This window comes from Poecile atricapillus, chromosome 16, assembly GCF_030490865.1.
Source record: "Poecile atricapillus isolate bPoeAtr1 chromosome 16, bPoeAtr1.hap1, whole genome shotgun sequence".
In the NCBI taxonomy this organism is placed as follows: domain Eukaryota; kingdom Metazoa; phylum Chordata; class Aves; order Passeriformes; family Paridae; genus Poecile; species Poecile atricapillus.
Window position 1 is genome coordinate 12,870,939 of NC_081264.1, and position 21,441 is coordinate 12,892,379.

Consider the following 21,441-nt stretch of genomic DNA (forward strand, 5'->3'; position numbering starts at 1 on the left):
CTCCTGCTCCCCTTGTGTGTCTGTGAGCCTGTCCTGGGGAAGTGGCTGAGTGTGAGCCCTGCAGGGACCTACATTTACACCAGCAAACAGTGGTAAGATGGGAATTCAGTGTTTGAGATCCTGGGGACAGGCTGGGAGAGCTGGGGGTGTTCTGGAGAAGAAAAGGCTTCAGGGGGACCTCAGAGCACCTTCCAATACCTAGAGGGACTCCAGGAGAGCTGCGGAGGGACTTGGGACAAGGGATGGAGGGACAGGACACAGGGAATGGCTTCCCACTGCCAGAGGACAGGGATGGATGGGATATTGGGCAGGAATTGTTCCCTGGCAGGGAGGGCAGGCCCTGGCACAGGGTGCCCAGAGCAGCTGGGGCTGCCCCTGGATCCCTGGGAGTGCCCAAGGCCAGGCTGGACACTGGGGCTGGAGCAGCCTGGGACAGTGGGAGGTGTCCCTGCCATGGCACGGGTGGCACTGGATGAGCTTTGAGGTTCCTTCCAACACAAAGCCTTCCATGATTCCATGATGTAGAATCAGGTGTGCTGATTTCTGAGGCTCATAGCGAGGCAATGGTTTTGAGATAATCAGGGAAATCTGTAGGATGAGAGTGTGAATGTATTTCAGGATATAACTTAAGCTATATTTGGATTTCCCTGTGGAGATCCCTTAGAACACGACTGATAATGGAGACTGGCCTTGCCAGCTTTGAAGGGGACCCTCAGCTCAGTGTTTGTGTAGCTCCTTGCTGGGTTTCAGGTGGATAATCCAGTTTGGAGACCTGTCCCTCACTACCCTGAGTGTTTCTGGCTCCCTCAAGGTGCCAGACGCTCCCAGTCAGGACAGAATGGCATAAGGTCCCTCCAGGTGTCACTCCCACTCTGCTTGGCTGAACTGGGGCAGCTGTTGAGCTGCCAGGATTGCAGGAATGCTCTGGTCCCAGGGTTGGGCTGCTGGGAGCTCCCTGACCTCCTGTGGATGCTCAGGCTGTAATTCTGCTGTGCCTGGGACACGGGGACAGTCTCGGTTCCCTGCTGGGTTCCTCTGCCTGATGCTGTCAGGAAGGACAGGGATACCCAGAATGCTGCAGAGCCTTGCTGCTGGAAATAAAATTCTAGGAGAAATTCCATGGGCATCCCTTGTGCTTGTTAAGTGTTGGGAGCAGAGTGAGCTGGGCTTGTTCATTCCTTGCTGTGTCCTGTTAACTTCCAGCAGAGCCACACAGTTACAACTAGAGATTCTGTGTAAGCAGCATCTTCCCAGCATCCACACTCAATCTTTGGCTGTTGGGATATCACCAAAACCACAGCTGTGGAGCTGGCAGGCAAAAACCATTTTATTATCTCCTTTTTCACCTTCTCTTTGGTCTGTAGATAAACCTGTCCTGTGAGCCCTTACAGGGAGATTTGTTGTTTATAGCCAGGGAGATTTGGTACAGTTGTTAAAAATTGGGAGCATCTTTCTCTTGCACAGCACTGGCATACTGAGCAGCCTCCTGGAGCTCAAGTGTCCCTTCAGAAGTAGGAAACAGGTCTTTAAATTATAATTTGCTGCTCTTTTATGGCACTGCAGTGTGGAGCTGCTCTGTCAGGCTGTACAATCCAAGTCCCTGAAAATCAGACTCCAGGAGTTTTAGACTGAAGCCCTTGTAAGGAACTGATGCTGTAAATTGTCTTGTCAAGCTCTGTGTTTAGATTTGTGGTGTTAAGGAGCTGGAGCAGCTTTTTCAGTCAAAAAAGAGAGAAGTGCTATAAATAATATTTTAAAAAGAAAATCTTTCAAGATTTTTGCAAAACCTGTCATTGTGAGTGGCTGGGATACAAGAGCTGTGCTGGGTTGGTGGGTAGGGTAGGTGATGGAGATGCCAGGATTTTCACCAGTCTGAAATTTCTATGATTCTGTTGAAATAAAAAAGGAAAAAATATATTTAGAGCAGCAACATCTGCTGGCTTGGACAAAATCCATGTGGGAATTGGGACCTGTGCATCCAGAGGAGGTTGGAGAGCTGAAATAGGGTCTTGCTGGCATTGTGGTAAAAGATATCAATGGTTTTAGAGTAAGGAATCTTCTCTCTGATGATCTTAGCACATCCATAACAGCACTGGTCTTGCCACAAACCTGATTTTGGGGATAAGCCATGACATCTGTCCATGATTCCTGTCCTGCTCTGTCTGGAGCTGGCTGCCTGGGCTGGTCAGTGTTGCCTTGGGCCAATCACTCAAGGCTTCCATGGAGCGTGTCCTGATGCTTTGGGATCTTGCTGCTGGGAAAAGGGACATACTGGTGTTGATATGATGATGTTTGCTGTCCCCTGGCTGTTTGGGTGGGTGTTTTAGTCCTCCCTGTGGTATTTTGGGATACTTTTTCTCTCTGGTGTGTCCTGGCCAGGACTCTCTCCAAAGCTGTCATTCCCCCCCCAGCCTCCCCTGCACAGCTCTAATTTTGGCTCTCTGAGGGCGAATCCCGGTGGTTTTTGCTCCCTCTCAGAGCTAAAAAATCCCGGAGGCTCAGCTGCCTCCACCTCTGTGTGCTCCATGTCCACGTTCAACCTCCCTCAGCCAGGTGCTCTCCAAACACAGCGCTCCGAGCGCTGCGGGAAGGGGAGAACCGGGAAATCTGCCGGGATCACGTTATGCAAGAGCCAAGTGTGAGTGGTGAATAAGCAGATCCAGCTGACCACGAGGGCTCTGAAGGGCACCTCTGCTTCTTTCCCCATGTGTGGACATAGGAGATCGCTGTTGGCTCCAGGCTGGGTCAGGTGCCTGCCTCGTGTGTGGCTGCTGATTGATAGGAATTGATTTCCCATGTGGATTGGCACGGGAAGGGAGCTGGGAGAGCAGCATCCCAGTTTTCTTGGGAAACTGTTTGAACATCTGCAGTTGATTTAGTGCAGTCACCTTGGAGACCTTTGCTTTGTGGAGAAAAAATGATTTTAGCAGCTCTCTCAAGGTATGAAGGGATCCCTTCTGGGAATGTAGTATGTGCTGCAGTGTGAAGGGATCACTTGGGAATGAAAATATGGGCTTGATTCCTTTGGGGCCAGCTCGTCCCCTACAAAAAGTGTAACCATGCTGTGCACTGGGTCTGAACTTACCCTGTGGTGCTGAGAGACACAAACTGGAAGTCTTTAGGAGGCACCAAGAGGATTTCATGTCAAGTTCGGATATGGCCCTGGGGTAGATCTGTCCCACAAAGCAGTGTCAGGGTGGAGCAGGTGAGAGATGTCATTGAGATGTTTGGGAGGTTTGAGGATTTGAGTTCCTGGTCAGGCAGAGTGGTTTCCTTCTGTGTAACAAGCAGGAATCAGGTTGGCAGGGGGTATCCCTGGATTACTGCCCACTCTTCCCTGGGAGGGGCCGTATCTCCATCCTGTAGTGAACTTGATCACCAGCACTTCCTGGAGCAGCTCTAGGCTGTGCCTGTAAAACCTCCTTGCTCTGATATTCATGTGGAATTACAGAGTCCTTGAGGTTGGAAAACCCTCTGAGATCATTGAGGTCAGTCATTAACCTGCCACTGGCAACGCCACCACTGCCCCATGTCCCCAAGTGCCACATCCACACAGCTGCTAAACCCCTTCAGGGATGGGAAATCCACCCCTGCCCTGGGCAGCTGTGCCAGGCTGGACAGCTCTTTCCATGAAAAACATTTCCCAAAATCCACCCTGAGCCTCCCCTGGCCCAGCCTGAGGCCGTTCCCTCTCCTCCTGTCCCTGTTCCCTGGGAGCAGAGCCCGACCCTCCCCGGCTGTCCCCTCCTGGCAGGGAGTTGTGCAGAGCCAGAAGGGCCCCCTGAGCCTCCTTTTCTCCAGGCTGAGCCCCTTTCCCAGCTCCCTCAGCCGCTCCTGGGGCTCCAGCCCCTTCCCCAGCTCCGTTCCCTGCCCTGGACACGCTGCAGCCCCTCCAGGGCTCTCTTGTCAGGAGGGTCCCAGAGCTGCCCCAGCACTGGAGGTGCCCCAGCAGGGCCAGCACAGGGGACGGGCCCTGCCCTGCTCCTGCTGCCCCCCAGGGCTGGGACATACGAGGTCTGAGCACACTTGGACAAAAACAACGATGGAATGGAGAGGGCATAAAGAGCCACAAAATGCTGGATTCTGGAGCTGGGACAGCTGGAAGAAGGGAGAAAAGCAGCAGTGGAAATGAGATGAGAAAGCCAGTGTTGCATAGTTGGTAACTTTGCTTTTAGAGCAGCCAGAAGCAGTGGACACAGTGGGATGTGAATGTGTAAGGAATGATGGGGTGTTGCTCCTCCAAGGGAACCTGCTCCATCTAAACACCTCAGCCTGTCCTTGTTTCTCTGTTTGTCCATCTTTTCCAGCTTTAGTGGATTGGATGTGAGTGCTGCCAGCTCAGGATGTCTCCACAGGTCTGTGCTGTGCAGGAAGGTGCCTTGGAGGCGTTCTGGGGTCAGGTACAGGGGCACTGACACTTCCTTGTCCCTCTGTTCCTGTGCAGGACGCAGGCAGAGATGGCTCACACGTGCCGAGGCACCATCAACCTGTCCACGGCCCACATCGACACGGAGGACTCGTGCAACATCGTGCTGTCCAACGGGGGCAGGACCTACCACCTGAAGGCCAACTCAGAGGTGGAGAGGCAGCGCTGGGTCACGGCCCTGGAGCTGGCCAAGGCCAAGGCCATCCGCATGCGGAACAACCAGTCAGGTACGGTGCACCTGATGGGCAGCCACAGCCTTCCAGTTCCTCCTGGTCACCCAGCTCTCCTGGGCTTGTTAAATGGTGCAGAGCCCACCCAGGTATGCTTTCACACATAGCTGGGAGTTGATGATGGTCTCCCAGGGACACAAAGGGTTGGACACAGCCCTGCTGCACCTGTGGTATCTCAGCTGCCTGGGCAGCTCTGAGCAGGTCTTTAAAGCCTGGGAACGGCTGTAAATTGTGGAGAGGCAGTAACAATGAGCTAATGATGCTGCTTCTGGAAGGCAGAATGATGAGTCTTTCTCCTGGAGACTTTGTGCTGGGAATGCTGTAAATTCTGTGGTCAGAGGCCCGGGCACCACGTGGATGGTGTTCCATAGCTTGGGGAGGTTTGGTGGATGAATGACACAGATATTTAGTTGAGCTGTTTCTGTGTGCATCTCTCCTTCTGTCCCTTTGTTGTGGTGTTTATTGGAGTAGATTTGGGACAGCTACACTTTGTAAAGCTGTCAGAGCCCTGTGCCTGGTCCAGAGCTCCTCCCCAGGGTGACCTTGTTCTGCTCCGTAATGGGTCAGTTGGGTCAGCTAGGCTTGACAAACAGAATATTTTAGAAATACTTCAATGATTCTGTGAGTCTGTATTTCAATGTTTATAATGCTTCTGGGGGTAACATTGGGTTTTCTTCTACAAGCACACACAGCTTCAAGCTGCAGTAAATAAACTGCAGAAATGGAGAAGAGAAGGCTCCAGGAGACCTTAAAGCACCTTCCAGTGCCTGCAGGAGTTCCGGGAGAGATGGAGAGGGACTTGGGACAGGAGTGCCAGGGCAAGGGGGAATGGCTTCCCACTGTCAGAGGGCAGGGATGGATGGGATATTGGGCAGGAATTGTTCCCTGGCAGGGTGGGCAGGCCCTGGCACAGGGTGCCCAGAGCAGCTGTGGCTGCCCCTGGATCCCTGGAAGTGTCCAAGGCCAGATTGGACAGGGCTTGGAGCAGCCTGGGACAGTGGGAGGTGTCCCTGCCCATGGCAGGGGGTGGCACTACTTGATAATCGAAGTCCCAGCCCAAACCATTCTGTGACTTTCAAGTGCTGTGAACTTTCTGTCCCTTAAAATTCCAGCTCTGGAATATGCAAATACTGATAGAGAGCCCAGCTGATCCAGGAGAAGGGGAGAGTTTGTGGGCACGCTTGTTTAGCTGGGCAGGTGGGACTCTCTGCTGGCTGTGGCTGCACTGAGGTGGCTGTGGGGACTGTCGAGTCCTTTAGCTGGGTGGGTGTGTGGAGAAGGATCTGGAGAGGGAGGTGTGTGGGAAAGGATCTCCTGGAGAAGTGGTGTGGGAAAGGATCTCCTGGAGAAGTGGTGTGGGAAAGGATCTCCTGGAGAAGTGGTGTGGGAAAGGATCTCCTGGAGAAGTGGTGTGGGAAAGGATCTCCTGGAGAAGTGGTGTGGGAAAGGATCTCCTGGAGAAGTGGTGTGTGGCTTTACCTTCCCTTTGGGACCGTAGGGCTGTGGCAGTGCTGGGTGGAGCGGTCACAGGGGCTGTCAGCCACGCTGCCTCCTGAGTCAGGCACAGCTATTTTGGTTTGTGTCTGCCCATAAAAATAGCAAATGCAGAGCCTGGTTGTGCTGAGCTCTGGCTCTGGGCTCTCTGGGCTGAGAGCAGTGCTGTGGCTGTGACTGCGCTTCCCTGTGGCTCTGCTGACTCAGCTCTGGTCCAGGCCATGGAGCTGATGGGAGAGAAAATCCGCACTGGATTCCTGCTTTTCCGAGCTTTCCTGATCTCATCAGAGGGGATAAGACACTCTGTAAATGGGTGCTGAATCCTTGTGCTGTGAAGGTAGAGCTGAGAATATCAGTGAATTAATTTATGCCTTAATGTTCACCTGGCTGATGGTCCCAATTAGAGATCTTTTAATTATAGTAAAGAGTGACTGTGTGTTTGGCTTGAATCAAAATAGAATTCCTGATGTTGTGCCCCCACTGGGTTGGATGTTTACAAGTAAAGGGAAGAAGTTCTGGATTTACTGTAGAAATCCCCAGTCCTTCAAGTCTGCTCATGTGCAGAATTGTCTGAGTTTCCCCCTCTTATCCTGAGGGATCCCCAAAATCTGTGTGTTCCCCCAGGGCTGCTCTGCAGAGCCCAGGTGGGCTCCAATGAGTGCAGAGGGTGGTGAAGCAGCTGAAGGGATTTGTGCCCTCAAGGAGGAGCATCCATGGCTCTAGGAGGCCAGAAGGTGGGGAGAGGGTGGCAGAGGGGGCAGATTGGTTTCTGATGCTGTCTGTCCTCTGGGAAAGGACACAGAGAGCATCCTTGTGGCCATCTGTGCCCTTGGGCACTGTCTGCTGCCCTCCCTGCTTCAGAGACACCTCTCCTCACCACCCTCACAGGGAAGAGTTTCTTCCCAATATCCCATCCATCCCTGCCCTCTGGCAGTGGAAGCCATTCCCTGTGTCCTGTCCCTCCATCCCTTGTCCCCAGTCCCTCTCCAGCTCTCCTGGAGCCCCTTTAGGCTCTGGAAGGGGCTCTGAGGTGTCTCTGGAGCTTCTCCTCTCCAGGTGAGCACCCCCAGCTCTCCCAGCCTGGCTCCAGCCCTTGGAGCTTCTCCGTGGCCTCCTCTGGACTGGCTCCAGCAGCTCCAGGTCCCTCCTGTGCAGGGCCCCAGGGCTGGGGCAGCTCTGCAGGTGGGGTCTCACCTGAGTGGGGCAGAGGGGCAGAATCCCCCCCCAGCCACTGCCCAAGCTGGGGCTCAGCCCAGGGCAGGGGGGTTTCAGAGCCAGGGCATGGCAGCCCTCACCCAGCTGCACCCCAAAGTCCTGTCCCCAGGGCTGCTCTCAAGGAGTTCCTCTCTCATACTGTGCTCACAGTTGGGATTGCCCTGACCTGGATGCAGGACCTGGCACTTGGACTTTTTGAACCTTGTGAGGTTCTCCCGGGCCCTCTCCAGCTTTCCACCCCCCTGGATGTCCCCATCCTTCTGTTGTGTCGACAGCACCGCTCAGCCTTGAATCACCCACAAAGCTGCTGGAGCCTGAGCTGGGATTTCATTCACTGTTTCTGCAGGAATCAGTGATCCCTCAGTGCTGTCAGGGCATTTGGGATTTGATGGGAAATTTGGTGGGTAGAAGGACTGGCAAATTGCTGTCCATATCTTCACTGCTGGGTCACCATTTTTGGGTGGATGAAAAGGGTTTTTCCCCCAGGAGTTCTCCTGAATTGAGCAGCTGTGGAAGTGTTTTTAACTCAGCTGCTGGCTGGAGCTGTGCACCCACAGTGGCCATTCACAGGACTGCTTTTCATGTCTGTCTTTAACAGCAAACCTGTCCCCAGACCAATACGGGGTGGGAGACTTTGCTGTTCTGTGCATGGGGGAGCTCTGGTTTCCCCTCTGCCCACTCTGGAGTCAGGAGTATTTTGGTAACGAGCTGTGACCTGGGACCTTGGTACTGGGAGATGTGACCTGAGCTCCCTGTCCTCATCCTGCTTCCCAGGGAGAAACCTGCCCAGGGATTCCGGGAGGATTAGCGGCAGAAAGTGAGAGCAGAGCTGAGCTGCTGGCTTATCCCTCTCCTCAATTAGCACATGTGCTTAATTCCTCCATGCAGAGTGTGACAGGAGGACAGGACAGTCCCATCCCAGACCAAGCTCTGCTCAGCCAAACCTGGCATTCCTTTTTCTAGGTGGGATTGCAAAGTGTTGGGAAAGTTGTAGTAAACTCAATTTGTCCACATCCAGCTCCATCACCTGCTTTTATCAGTACTGGCTGTGGCCCTGTGTTGTTACCTGGCCTGAAAATCAGATTTCTGTATTCACCCTCGGTATTTGGTGACTGTAGGTGGTGGATTTTCTTCAAACAAATACAAAAATAGATACAAAACTATCCTTTCATTTTAGAGCAGTATCATGACATCCAGGAATTGTATGATTGCTGAATATATGAGGATTATTCTCTTGGCTCTGTAATAGGAGGGTCTTTGGAAAAGTGTACAAGGGAAGGGTGGAAATCTGTTCCTGGTATTTTAAGCACTAGGAAAACTCCCCAAAATGGGCTTGGGCTGCTTGGAAAGGGAGTTGGTGACTCCTTTTGGTTCCTTGCTTAGGGATTCCTGGCAGGAGAGAGGGTGGAAGCCGTGTTGTGATTCCAGTGCTCTCCTGATCCAGAGCAGATTTCAGAAAGTGATTTTGGTGTTCATGGTGCTGAAATCCAGGAGTTCACTGGACAGGTCAGTGCTGCTATCTGTGCCAAGGACAGTTCACCTGCCAGCCACTCTCAGAGGCATCTGGTTTCTTTGGCTGAGGCTGGAGTCAGTGCAGCAGAAAAACTGGGAACTGATAATCAGAGTGGAAAAGAAGGAATGAAGGTTTGCTCTGTGTGCTGCTGTGATCTCTTTCCTAGAGAAGCCCTGTCTCTTCCCACAGTGGCTCACAGGGTTTTCAGCAGAACTTGAAAAGAAAGCCCAAACAACCAGAGGCACAAGATTAACCAGAGAAATAAGATCTGCTCTGACAAGGGAAGGAGGATGATGGAAAGTAAATTTTTCATCTGGGAGAGGGACAGCTGAAGGTGCTGCATGGATGATAGTCAGTGGTGCAGGAAATGTGCTGGAGCCCCAGGAGCAGCTGAGGGAGCTGGGAAAGGGGCTCAGCCTGGAGGAAAGGAGGCTCAGAGGGAACCTCTGTTGCTCTGCACAACTCCCTGCAACCCCAGAACGCCTCCAAGGCACCTTCCTGCACAGCACAGACCTGTGGAGACATCCTGAGCTGGCAGCACTCACATCCAATCCACTAAAGCTGGAAAAGATGGACAAACAGAGAAACAAGGACAGGCTGAGGTGTTTAGATGGAGCAGGTTCCCTTGGAGGAGCAACACCCCATCATTCCTTACACATTCACATCCCACTGTGTCCACTGCTGCTGGCTGCTCTAAAAGCAAAGTTACCAACTATGCAACACTGGCTTTCTCATCTCATTTCCACTGCTGCTTTTCTCCCTTCTCCCAGCTGTCCCAGCTCCAGAATCCAGCATTTTGTGGCTCTTTATGCCCTCTCCATTCCATCATTGTTTTTGTCCAAGTGTGCTCAGACCTCGTATGTCCCACCCCTGGGGGGCAGCAGGAGCAGGGCAGGGCCCGTCCCCTGTGCTGGCCCTGCTGGGGCACCTCCAGTGCTGGGGCAGCTCTGGGACCCTCCTGACAAGAGAGCCCTGGAGGGGCTGCAGCGTGTCCAGGGCAGGGAACGGAGCTGGGGAAGGGGCTGGAGCCCCAGGAGCGGCTGAGGGAGCTGGGAAAGGGGCTCAGCCTGGAGAAAAGGAGGCTCAGGGGGCCCTTCTGGCTCTGCACAACTCCCTGCCAGGAGGGGACAGCCGGGGAGGGTCGGGCTCTGCTCCCAGGGAACAGGGACAGGAGGAGAGGGAACGGCCTCAGGCTGGGCCAGGGGAGGCTCAGGGTGGATTTTGGGAAAAATTTCTTCACTGAAAGAGCTGTCCAGCCCTGGCACAGCTGCCCAGGACAGTGATGGATTTCCCCATCCCTAGAGGGGTGGATGTGGCACTTGGGGACATGGGTTATTGGTGGCCTTGGTAGTTCTAGATTAATGGTTAGACTTGATCTTAAAGGTCTTTTCCAACCTCAACATTTCTGTGAATGTCTGAGTCTAGGAACATTTGGGGATGAGTGCTTATAACAAGAGAAAGGAGGAAATTATCAGGTCATAAATGGAGCAAGAATAATTAATATTTTGTACAACATCCAATTAAGTGGTGGCACTTGCTGCTGAGAGCCAGAAAATCCAGGGAGACTCAAAAGATTCGGGCACAATTTCATCCCTTGGGGTACAAGCTGTAACTGGCTGTGTATGGAATGTGACCTGGGGGCTCCTTGTGCACCACAGCTCTGACTGTGAAGGATCAGTGCCCAGAGGAACCAGCATCCTGTTTCCAAAATACCAATTGCAGTCTGCTTGCTGGGGAAGGGATGGAATCTCCTGAGGTTTTAGGTTCACCTTGTGTGACCAGGGGGAGGATTCACTTCAAAACCAACACCCTGTGGTGTGGGTCAGTGATAATGGGGGTGATTACTTGGGTTAACTGGTTATTCCTCCTGCCTCAGTCTAATGTTTTCTTCTTGAAAAACAGGGAGGAATTGCTTTTGGGGGCTTTCTGTGGACTGCAGGAGGGTGGAACCTCTGAGCAAGGGGGAGGAGGAGGGTTGGTTGTGCTGGTGATGCCCTCTGCTCTGGTCCTGGGGTGAATTCCTGTTGCAGTAGAGTGGAAAGGGAAAATCCAGCTCTGGACAGGGACCCTGGAGCCGTGGGGATCCCACTGCAGGGTTGGGCTGCAGTTGGGTGGGTGGAAGCCAAGGGGCAGCTTAAGCCACCAAGGAGTTCCCCTTCAGCATCCCAGATCCAGCCTTTATGGCAGCATTAAAAAATAGTCATAATTAATTATTCCTCAGCTTTCCCTTTAATCACTCACTGATAATGTCACTTTTATCACTCAACTAATTTTGGCTGGTTTTTGTTCTTTTTCCAAGGCAGGGGTTTTGTTTGCAAAAGCCATTTTGAGTTGGGCCTGTGACACTGCAAAGCATCTGGCACCTTCCCTGTCCCATTCCATGAATTATCCCCTTGTTGCTCCCCCCCCGGCCTCACAGAAGCTCCTGGCCAGGTGGCCTTGGCTTGTGGCTCTGCTGGGGTTGTGGCAGGACAGGACAATCCCTGTCATTGTTGCCTGTAACAGTCCAGCTATTCCCAGCTCTTTTGACAACAGCATTCCCTTTTCCCCTCCTCCCTGAGCTTCCCCGGCACAGTGAGCTGTTTTCCCTGTGCTGGAGGGCTCGTGCCTGGAGGCACTGGCTGCCAACGCTGTCACCTTGCTCTTCTAATTGTCTTTTTATCCTTGGAGTCTGGGTTTTCCCAGGATAGCCAGCTGTTGTTAACTATGCCAGGAGCTGCTGCTGCTGTGGGAAATAGAACTGATGGTGCTGCTGATGGAGTTGTTTGCTTGGATTTCCCATTCCTAATGATTCCTGACTCCTCTCAGTGCCTTCTGCTCTCACTTGTGTTCCCTCCTGCAGCTGGCAGGATGCTCTGGCTCCCCGGTTTCCTGATGGATTGGGGTGGGTTGATCCATCTCAGCCACCCCAGTGAGCTGCAGCCAACACTTCAGCCCCTCCTGCTGCAGCCACAGGGATGCTGGAGGGCAGGAAGGGTTTGCAGAGGGATCTGGACAGGCTGGATCCATGGGAACCTGAGCCAGGGAGAGGGACTTTGGACAAAGGCCTGGAGTGACAGGTGAGATGGGATGCTGGGAAGAAATTGTTCTCTGTAAGTGTGCTGAGGCCCTGGCACAGGGTGCCCAGAGAAATTGTGGCTCCTGGATCCTTGGAAGTGTCCAAGGCCAGGCTGGATGGGGCTTGGAGCAGCCTGGGATAGTGGGAGGTGTCCCTGTCCATGGCAGGGGGTGGGACTGGATGAGCTTTAAGGTCCCTTCCACCCCAAACCAGTGTAGGGTTCTCTTATCTACACAGCCTCCAACTGCTCCCTTCTCCCGGCTGCTCCTGGTGGTGCAAACATGAGGAAGATGGGAGGAATCTTTGCATTTTTCTATTTCACAAGCCAGGAACCACTTCCCTCCCCTCCCTCCCCCGCCTTGTTATTTTTCTAATCTGTTTTTAATTCCCTTGCTGCTGTTTTCCACTCCACTTGCATGTGGGGATGGAGTAACCCCAGAACTGAGCTTCCCTCCTTGCTGTGGTGCTGCTGTTCCCGTGATTCCCAGGTACCGCTCCACGCTGGCTGTTGTTGTTTTGCAGATGTAATCCGTGATAATCATTCCCAGCGAAGGAACCCAGAAAACAGTACTTACATAACAGCACGAATTAAACATTCCAGCAGGAGCTCAGAGCAGCCAGCAGTATTTAGGCCATTCCTGCTGCTCCTGCCTCATCCTCCGGAGTGAGCGAAGGAGCTGTGGCTGCTCCTCAGCACTGGATGGTCTCCATGGTCCACTGGAAGCTGTCCCTGCTCATGGCAGGGCTTGGAACAAGATGAACTTTAACGTCCTTTCCAAACTTAACTTTTCCATGATTCTGTGACAGGACACAGGGAATGGCTTCCCACTGCCAGAGGACAGGGATGGATGGGATATTGGGCAGGAATTGTTCCCTGGCAGGGTGGGCAGGCCCTGGCACAGGGTGCCCAGAGCAGCTGGGGCTGTCCCTGGATCCCTGGGAGTGCTCAAGGCCAGGTTGGACATTGGGGCTGGAGCAGCCTGGGACAGTGGGAGGTGTCCCTGCCCATGGCAGGGGAACTACATAAGCTTTGAGTTCCCTTCCCACCCAAACCATTCTGGGATTCTGTGATTCAGAAGTGGGATGGGAATTGATGTCACAGCTCCTACTGCCGTCCAGTGCTGCTCTTACCCCTGCCCAAGGGCAGAGGCAAATCCCCCCTGCCTCCCCTGCCCTGTGCCACTGCCCAGGGAATCCTGGTGCTCCATTCTCTGGCAGTCACCCTGTCCTTTCACTCTCTTGGCAGCCTCTTAGAATGTTTTAGGGCTCCTGAAATCCCTCAGCAGGGCTGGCATTCAGCTGTGTGTGGTGAGCCAGGCCCTGTGGCAGTTTCTCCGTGGAGCTTTTTGGGCTCCCGTGTTTTCAGCATTCCAGGTGAGGCTGCAGCAATAACCCCCTGGAAATAAACACAGGAACGTGACAGAGCAGAGGAGTGGCGGGGGCGAGGCTCTGGGAAGGGCTGGCGCAGCAGGAGCCGAGCAGGGGTGGGCAGGAGGCTCCGTGCCCACGCTGGAGCTCGGGAAAACTGCCGGAGGAGGAGGGTGGGATGTGCAGCACGAGGATTCTGGGGGAGGTTTAGATTGGATATTGGGGAAAATTCCTTCATGAAAAGGGTGGTCAGGCTTTGGAGCGGGATGCCCAGATGGTGGAGTCCCCATTCCTGGGGGGATTTAACAGCCATGTGGATGTGGCACTTGGGTACGTGGGTGGCCTTGGCAGTGCTGAGGAGCATCGAGTTGGACTCGATGATCTCAGAGGGCTTTTCCAGCCTGAGTGATTCCATGATTCTCTGAACTCTACTGCCACACCAAGCCCCTTCTTTCCTCACCAGGGTGACCTGGGACAGCTGTGGTGAAGGAAAAGGCCCTTTCTTGGCTGAGCTGATGCAGAAGGAGTTTGGTGCAGGAACAGGAGGAGGAGAAATCCTTCTGGGTCCTTGTTCAGTCCTGCCTGGTGCCTGTGTGAGCTGGGAGAGTGGGCAAAACCCCGGGGCTAAAGTATCCTGTTGTGCACACAGGACTCAGTTCACTCCATGGCAAGTTGGAGAGCAGATTCTTCTCCAGCAAAATATGGGAGAGAGGGATAAATTCCTGTGCTGAGGATAGTGCTACTCCTGGAGCTGATAAAGAGCAGGGAAAAACTGGTTATAAATTGATAAAGTGATAAATACCAGGGCAGAATGGTCTCTCCTGTGCCATGTTTGTAGGTACCACAAATCCATTCTTATTTCCAAAAATCGTGTGGATTGTGTTACTGGTTTGCGTTTCTGCCATTCCCATCTCCTGTGTTTCTTTAAATGTTTTTTTCCCTCATTTCATTATTTATAGCCCTTTCCCCCTGTGCCCTGGCCAAACACTGTGAATGTGTGGCCTGAGTAAGGGGATTTCCATCATTCCATGTTTTCCAGCTGTTTAGAAGTTAGTGTTTGCTTTCTGCCATTCTCAGTGGTTTTTTTTTTTTGTTGCTTCCACACAATCTTCTCCCTTCCACACATCTTTTTGACAAAAGAATTTCCCAAGGTCACTTGGCAAGGCTGCAAAGCCCAAACCAGTGACGTCTGGGCAGCTGTGCCCACATTTCACCTTAACTCAGGGCTAATTATTTCCCTTGGGGAATTGCAAGTGGTGCTTTGTAACTTCCAGCCAAAGGGGTTCAAACAACCTTTGCAGGGCCACAGAATCATGGAATGGTTTGGGTTGAAGGGACCTTAAAGCTCATCTTATCCCACCCCCTGCCATGGTCAGGGACACCTTTATGTCCTTTCCCATTCCCGGTGCCCAGCAAGGAGGGACCACCTGCCCTGAGTTCATCCCAACTCAAGTAAAAAGTTCCCAAAATGACAAACCCAGTCAACATTAGCAAGTGCAGCAGGGAAGGAACAACAAGGATCATCCTTCCCACTTCTGCACCCACACAGGAAGGGGGATTTTTAAGATCCCAGGGAATACACAGTGCTTGCCTGGCAGGGAACCAAGAGAGACTCACCCTTGGTGACAAGGCTTTGGTGTTTGAGCAAGAAAACACTTTCATATACTACAAACTTGTTATTTTTCACAACAGGCAAAAAAATGTGGTTTCCCTAAGTACCAGTGACACACCAGGTTTAGCTTGGGAAGACTTTCAAAAATATTTGTGCTAAAAATAATATACAAAACTTTCAAGCACTTCTAGTGCTGTCTAAAATAGGAGTATGCATCGTATTTATATGCTGCAAAACCTTAATCCCAAACTAAGATTCACAGGTTTGTGGAAAAACAACACATGAAAAGGGACTGGACACACAGATCAACTTTATCCACTGGGAGAACTAAAGGATGAGAGTACCTGAGAGTGCCTACGAGAAAGATGGAGAGGGGCTTGGGACAAGGGATGGAGGGACAGGACACAGGGAATGGCTCCCACTGCCAGAGGGCAGGGCTGGATGGGATATTGGACAGGAATTGTTCCCTGGCAGGGTGGGCAGGCCCTGGCACAGGGTGCCCAGAGCAGCTGTGGCTGCCCCTGGATCCCTGGCAGTGCCCAAGGCCAGGCTGGACATTGGGGCTGGAGCAGCCTGGGACAGTGGGAGATGTCTTTGCCCCTGGGATGAACAATTCCAGCACAGGGGTTTCCTGGTATGGTGAGGGGGTGTGGTGTCCTCATGGAAATGGGGCTGCAGGAAGGGGACAAAGCCAGATCCTTGCTCACCCTGGCTCTTGTGCCCTGAACTCTCAGTGCTGGGAGCAGACTCTGGGTGCTGATTTTTAAGGCAAGTTTCACCTGTAAGTAGTTTTTGATGCCACATTTATCAACACAGCAGGGATTTTCATACAATTGGGAGCAGCAAGGGGGAGATTCCCAGCTCAGGGAGTCAGTTCAGTATCTCACTGTTATTGTTAGTCTTTCAGAATTCCCACGGGCTTTTTTCTTTACCTGGCACAGGAAGAGGCTGTTGGAGGTAAATCAAGATTGAACTCTGGAAACAATAACAGTCCTTGCTAAGTAGAAATGAGTCATTGAGTGAAAACTGATCCTTCAGTGGGTCTGAAGGCATCTCTGGGGGGTTGGGCTGGGGCAGAGGCAGAGGTGGCAGAGCTGTTGGACACTGAGGAATGAGGGTCTGGCAGGAAACCTTGTGGTGTTTGTGCCTAATGAAGCCAAACAGCTCCTGCTCCTGGCCACAGAAGGGAAAATGGGATTTAGGTTGGTGGCGGGGTACAACAGCTCTGTACAACCCTGGCAGGGCACAGGGAGTCCCTCAGGGTTCTCCCTGCACATGGAGGAATTTGGGTTGGATGTTCATTTGTTACTGAGGAGCCAGGGAATTTCTGGGAATCACAGCTTGAGGGAACAGAGCACCTGCAGGGCCATGTGTGGCTTCCATCCCCATGGGAGTTGAGACATCCCTCTGGACAAGGGATGTGGGATATCTGAGCATACCACAGTCACAGAATTGTTTAGGTTGGGAGAACCCTCAAAGATCACCCAAATCCCTCCATTCCTTAGCCCTGCCAAGGCCACCACTGCCCCATGTCCCCCAGTGCCACATCCACAGGGCTGCTAAACCCCTTCAGGGATGGGGATCCACCCCTGCCCTGGGCAGCTGTGCCAGGGCTGGACAGCTCTTTCCATGAAAAACATTTCCCAAAATCCACCCTGAGCCTCCCCTGGCCCAGCCTGAGGCCGTTCCCTCTCCTCCTGTCCCTGTTCCCTGGGAGCAGAGCCCGACCCTCCCCGGCTGTCCCCTCCTGGCAGGGAGTTGTGCAGAGCCAGAAGGGCCCCCTGAGCCTCCTTTTCTCCAGGCTGAGCCCCTTTCCCAGCTCCCTCAGCCGCTCCTGGGGCTCCAGCCCCTTCCCCAGCTCCGTTCCCTGCCCTGGACACGCTGCAGCCCCTCCAGGTCTCTCTTGTCAGGAGGGTCCCAGAGCTGCCCCAGCACTGGAGGTGCCCCAGCAGGGCCAGCACAGGGGACGGGCCCTGCCCTGCTCCTGCTGCCCCCCAGGGCTGGGACAGCCCCGCTGCCCTTGGCCACACCTGGGCTCGTGTCCAGCCCCTGGCACTGGAACCCCCAGGGCCTTTCCAGCCGGGTTCTTTGCTCGTGTTCCCGTCTCAGGCCGTGCAGCAGGAGCACGCTGCCCTCTCCCGGCTGCTCCCAGGGATTCCTGGCTCCTCTGAGCTTTCCCAGCTCTTGCGTAAGCGCTGTCCCTGCGGAGAGCCCGGCCTTGGAGGTGCCGACATTATTTACTGCCTGTGCTTGACTTTGCAACTGGCCTTTAATGGATGTCTTGGAAAACAGGGATTTGCCAGCCAGACCTTGCTTGGACGCTCCAGTAGAGTCGGCTTTTCCGTGGGGAAGAGCTGCTCCTCCTCTCCCAGCATTCCAGCCCCATTCCCAGTTCCAGACAGAGCCCTCGGGCTGCTCACAGCGTGTGGGGACCCCAAAATTCCCCCTGCACCGACACATTCCCGGCTGGAAATGGCTGATCCAGCTGGGCTGTGCTGGCACCTTGTGGTGCCTGTGCTCCTGCAGCGCCTCGGCTCCTCCCAGGGCTGGAATCTGAGGCCAGCAGAGGCTCCTTTGGGGTATTTTCCCCCGATCCACCTGGGAAATTTAGAATTCCTGTGAAGTTTTAGGAGTCTTTAAGCTAAAATTGTCACTCTAGGGAGTGAAGATCAACTTGCAGAGGATAAAATGCCACTTCTGTTCTGCTCAGCTTTTTATTTTATTTGAGGAAAATCTCTCTTGTGTAATAATTTGGAGTCTCCTCCGTTGGCTGCATTGGTGAGGGATGAGATGGGATTCATGGAATGCTGCTTCTGCTGGGAGATCTGCTGGGGGTCTTGGCCCTGCTGGTCTGAGGACATTTGGTGCCCTGGGTGGGCTCAGCAGCCTCTCCTGCAGGAGCCCTGTCCTGGGAGCAGGGATCCAGCTCCAGCTCCATGCTGGAGGTGAAACACAAACCTAGCGTGGAGTGAAGAGCCACTTCTCCAAGGATGGATGCAGCACCAGAGCCTGCCTTTTCCTATGGAAAATGACTTCTTGTGGTTCTGTAATAACATCATGTTGGCAGGGATGCTGCTCCTGGAGATAGGTAATGAGGGAGTTTTGACCTCAGTTATTAGATTTGTAGCTTCAACTAAAAATTTAGCTCTAAGGAGTGTTTCCAATTTAAAATGAGTCTCCTCAGGGAGCAGCTCTCCCTCTGGCAGTAACTCATTCATGAGGAACTCAAGTATTCATTTACAGTTAAAGCTGGGCAAGGGAAGGGGAAACAGAGAGGGCTGAAAGCATGACAAGATGATAAACACCCAATTTGGAATTCTCCCTGAAATGTGCTGGTAGGAGCTTAAACTGCTGCCAGAGCCTCGGTGAGGGGTGTGGTGGGTGTTGTATCTAGGAGCACAGTGGCACACACTGGCTTATCCCTCAGCTCCTGACAGGATGGAGGGAGCAAGGGCTGAACCCTTGGATGCAGACAGCAGCAGCAAGATCTGATTGTGTAAAGTGCTGGCACTGACTTGGGAGAGGATGGAGGAGTACAAAAGCTGTTAATCCTTTTTAAACCCAGGATTCTGGGTGCTGCAGGTGGAGGTTTTCCAGCCATGGAGGTTGGTTTATGAAGAGGAAGTTCAGGCTGGATATCAGGAAAAGTTTCCTTCATGGAAAGTGTTAAACACTGGAAGGGGCTGCCCAGGGAGGTTTGTGGTCCCCGTCCCTGGAGTGTCCAAGGAGGGGCTGGAGGTGTCACTCAGTGCTCTGGGCTGGTGACAAGGTGGGTGCTGGGCACAGCCTGGACTCGATGGCCCAGGAGGGCCTTTCCAGCCTCAGAGATCCTGGGATTGTGTGGTGGTGAGGAGGTTGGTGCTCCCAGTGCTGCCAGGTTCAGAGCTGTGACCTGCAGCCAGCCCCTGCACACAGCCAGCATCACTGCTCCCTCTTCCCAGAAATGTTGCAGGCTGTGCTTGTTCCTGGCAGGATTCCCTGCTGGAGGAGAACAGCTCATTCCCATGGAGAGTGAGGTGGAGCAGGCAGTGCCATCCCAGGGCACTCAGTTACCTGGGTGCTGCGTGGGGAGCATTGGAAGAGGGCTCCTGCCTGAATGTAATTCCTGCAGACTGCAAGGAATGATGGACTCCATGGATCTCTTGTCTCTGTCTGTGTGACTGGCTCTGGAAATCCCAGCTAAGCCACTTCTCCTTCTGTAGCTCTGTCATTTTAAGGCAGCTCAAGTGGTCCCTTCCTTTCCTCTCTGCCCTGGGGAGCCTGACCCAGAGGAGCATTTTCCTGCTCCCTTTCCTTCCTTGGCATCTTGTCAGTAAGCAGTGCAGAAGAAATCTGCTGGAGGGTGAATGTCTGGCTTTAAACAGTGAAAGGAGTAAAAAAACCCTCAAATTCCCTCCAGGTTCTGCCTCTGCTCTCCAGCCCCTGGCTGCAGGATGGAGCTCCTGGATGAACCAAGTTCCCCCAGCAGTCTGGGAGCAGAACTGGTGGAGTGTGAAGGAAAGCTCATGTGTGAGCTCTTCCAACTGCCTGTTTACACTAAACCAGTGATATTTTGGTTATTCCACTGATTTCCTTCTCAAGGATGAATTGTGTAACTGAAGAATCCAAGATTTCCAGAGCACACAAACCCACCATGGGATTCAGTGTCACCAAGGTTGAACAGGTGGGAATTTCTCTCACTCCAGAAGCATTTTTGAGAGAAATATAATAAATGGAGTCAGGAACAAAGTGTTAAAAACCCCAGTTGTTGGGCAGAGCTGTTGAAGAGCCTTCAGGGAGCTGTTTCTCTGCAGAGAGCCTTCGTGGTTGACCTTGGACCATGCTGGATTCTGGGCATCCCTGGGTTGAGATTTGCAGCCTGGAGATGGGGCTTAAACTGCTCAGGACCTGCAGTGCTGTTTCCTGGTGATATCCAGGGGCTGGAGCTCTTCTCAGTCAGGAAGGAAAATCCCTCCCAGTATAACTGTGAGGTTTTTTTCTTTACTTTTTACTATGTCAAGAATTCTTTCTTTGATTCACAGAGAGCAAGAGTAAAGATCCAGTGTTATCTCCTTACCCAGAGAAGGTTTCAAGTGCTGAATGGGTTTCCTTTTGGAAATCCTAAAAGTTTTCTGACAGTGGAGGCACGAGGACACTGACTTTTCCTGGGAGGGAGGAGAGGACCAGGAAGGGTTGGAGAAGAGGCCCTGGCACAGATTTTCAGGGAGTTTGTGGATTCCCTTGGATCTGTGGAATTACCCAAGGCCAGGCTGGATGGGGCTTGGAGCCCTCTGGGACAGGGAAGGGGTGGCACTGGATGAGCTTTAAAGTCCCTTCCCACCCAAACCATTCCATGATTCTGTGATATTTAAGACATGTTCTCTTCACTCCTGTGTGTGACTTTATGTGGGGTGGTTTTGGGCATCACACTTTAAACAGATAGCAGGAATTTGGGGAGTTGAGGGACACCCACTCCTCTAGGAAACACTTAATCAAATTTTATTAAAAGCGCCAAAATCAGCAGAGGATGAAGATGGGCTGAGTATTTTCCAATACAATGAAGGTTTTTGCAGAGGGAAGTGGCCACTTCTCTTTTGTGTCTGCAGGGGGCAGAGACAATCCCTGCAGTTGGAGCAGGGAGATAATTTGAGGGTTGGGAATAACTCTGCCTACAAAACACAACAATCCCTAAGCAGGAAGACCTGCAATCAGCGCAGCTATTTTATTTTGGAATATTTGAGCATTTCTGCCCAAAAAGAATGTAAATACTCTGGGAAGAGTATTTCAAGGCAATATTAGATTATATACAGTAGATGATTATATTTAATATCTCATATTCAGTGTATTGTAAGGTATTTCAGTGCAGGCACAAGTTCCCAGAATTATTTTTAGGTAGGTTAAAGATTTGAAGCAATGACTTGAAATTGGGCAAGGAGTGTCTGTGTCACCCTTGACGTGCAACTCTGCCCTGATGTGCTCCAGAAGGGACCCCAAAAAGGGGCTGGTTTTGAGTTTTTCCACTGGAAACTTGTAAAAAGTGAAATTTCCCAAGTTTCTGCTTTTTCTGAGCCCATTTTCCATGTGCTGGGGCAGCGCAGCTGCTGTGAGTGAGGTGCGGGAGAGGGAGGAGGAGGGAGAGGGAGAGGAGGAGGAGGAGGAGGCACTCCCAGCCCTGAGCACGGGGAATGAGAGCTGCAGAGAGGGGAAGGGAAGAAATGAGGATATGGAGCCTGCGGAGAGCATCCCGGGGAAAGGCTGGCCCGGGGCCGGAGCCATCGGGCCCCCATCCCACAGCCCCCGTCCCTGCCTCCCCCCCGGAGCGCTGGATGAGGAAGAGGTGCTGTGGGAAACGCAGTATGTAATCCCTGGGCTCAGCTTGGTGGGTGCAGCGTGTGGGGCTGGGCTCCTCTTGGGTGTGCAGTGGGTTTGGAAGTGTTTGGGAGAGCCCCTGGAGTTGGTCAGACTCTTGAATTGGTGCTAAATGGATGAAGTGATGGGTGTTCCCATCCCTGAGGAGTCTCTGGAGGGTCCCGGTGTGGGGCAGCC

The 21,441-nt window shown here is 52.8% G+C and overlaps 1 protein-coding gene across 6 annotated transcripts in view; it reads left to right on the forward strand.

Annotated features, from left to right (window-relative positions):
* OSBP2 (oxysterol binding protein 2) overlaps positions 1 to 21,441 on the forward strand; it is a 93,498-nt gene that overhangs the window by 21,908 nt on the left and 50,149 nt on the right. For 5 of the 6 annotated variants that reach the window (XR_009278904.1, XM_058851078.1, XM_058851079.1 and 2 more), the window contains one exon: positions 4,445 to 4,653. Coding sequence is in view for 5 of the 6 variants with exons in the window: in XM_058851078.1 (XP_058707061.1) it covers positions 4,445 to 4,653 (209 nt within the window). In the remaining variant the exon portion in view is untranslated. Of the gene's footprint in view, positions 1 to 2,902; positions 2,941 to 4,444; positions 4,654 to 21,441 lie in introns of those variants that run through there. The other variant, XM_058851082.1, reaches the window with a different exon arrangement.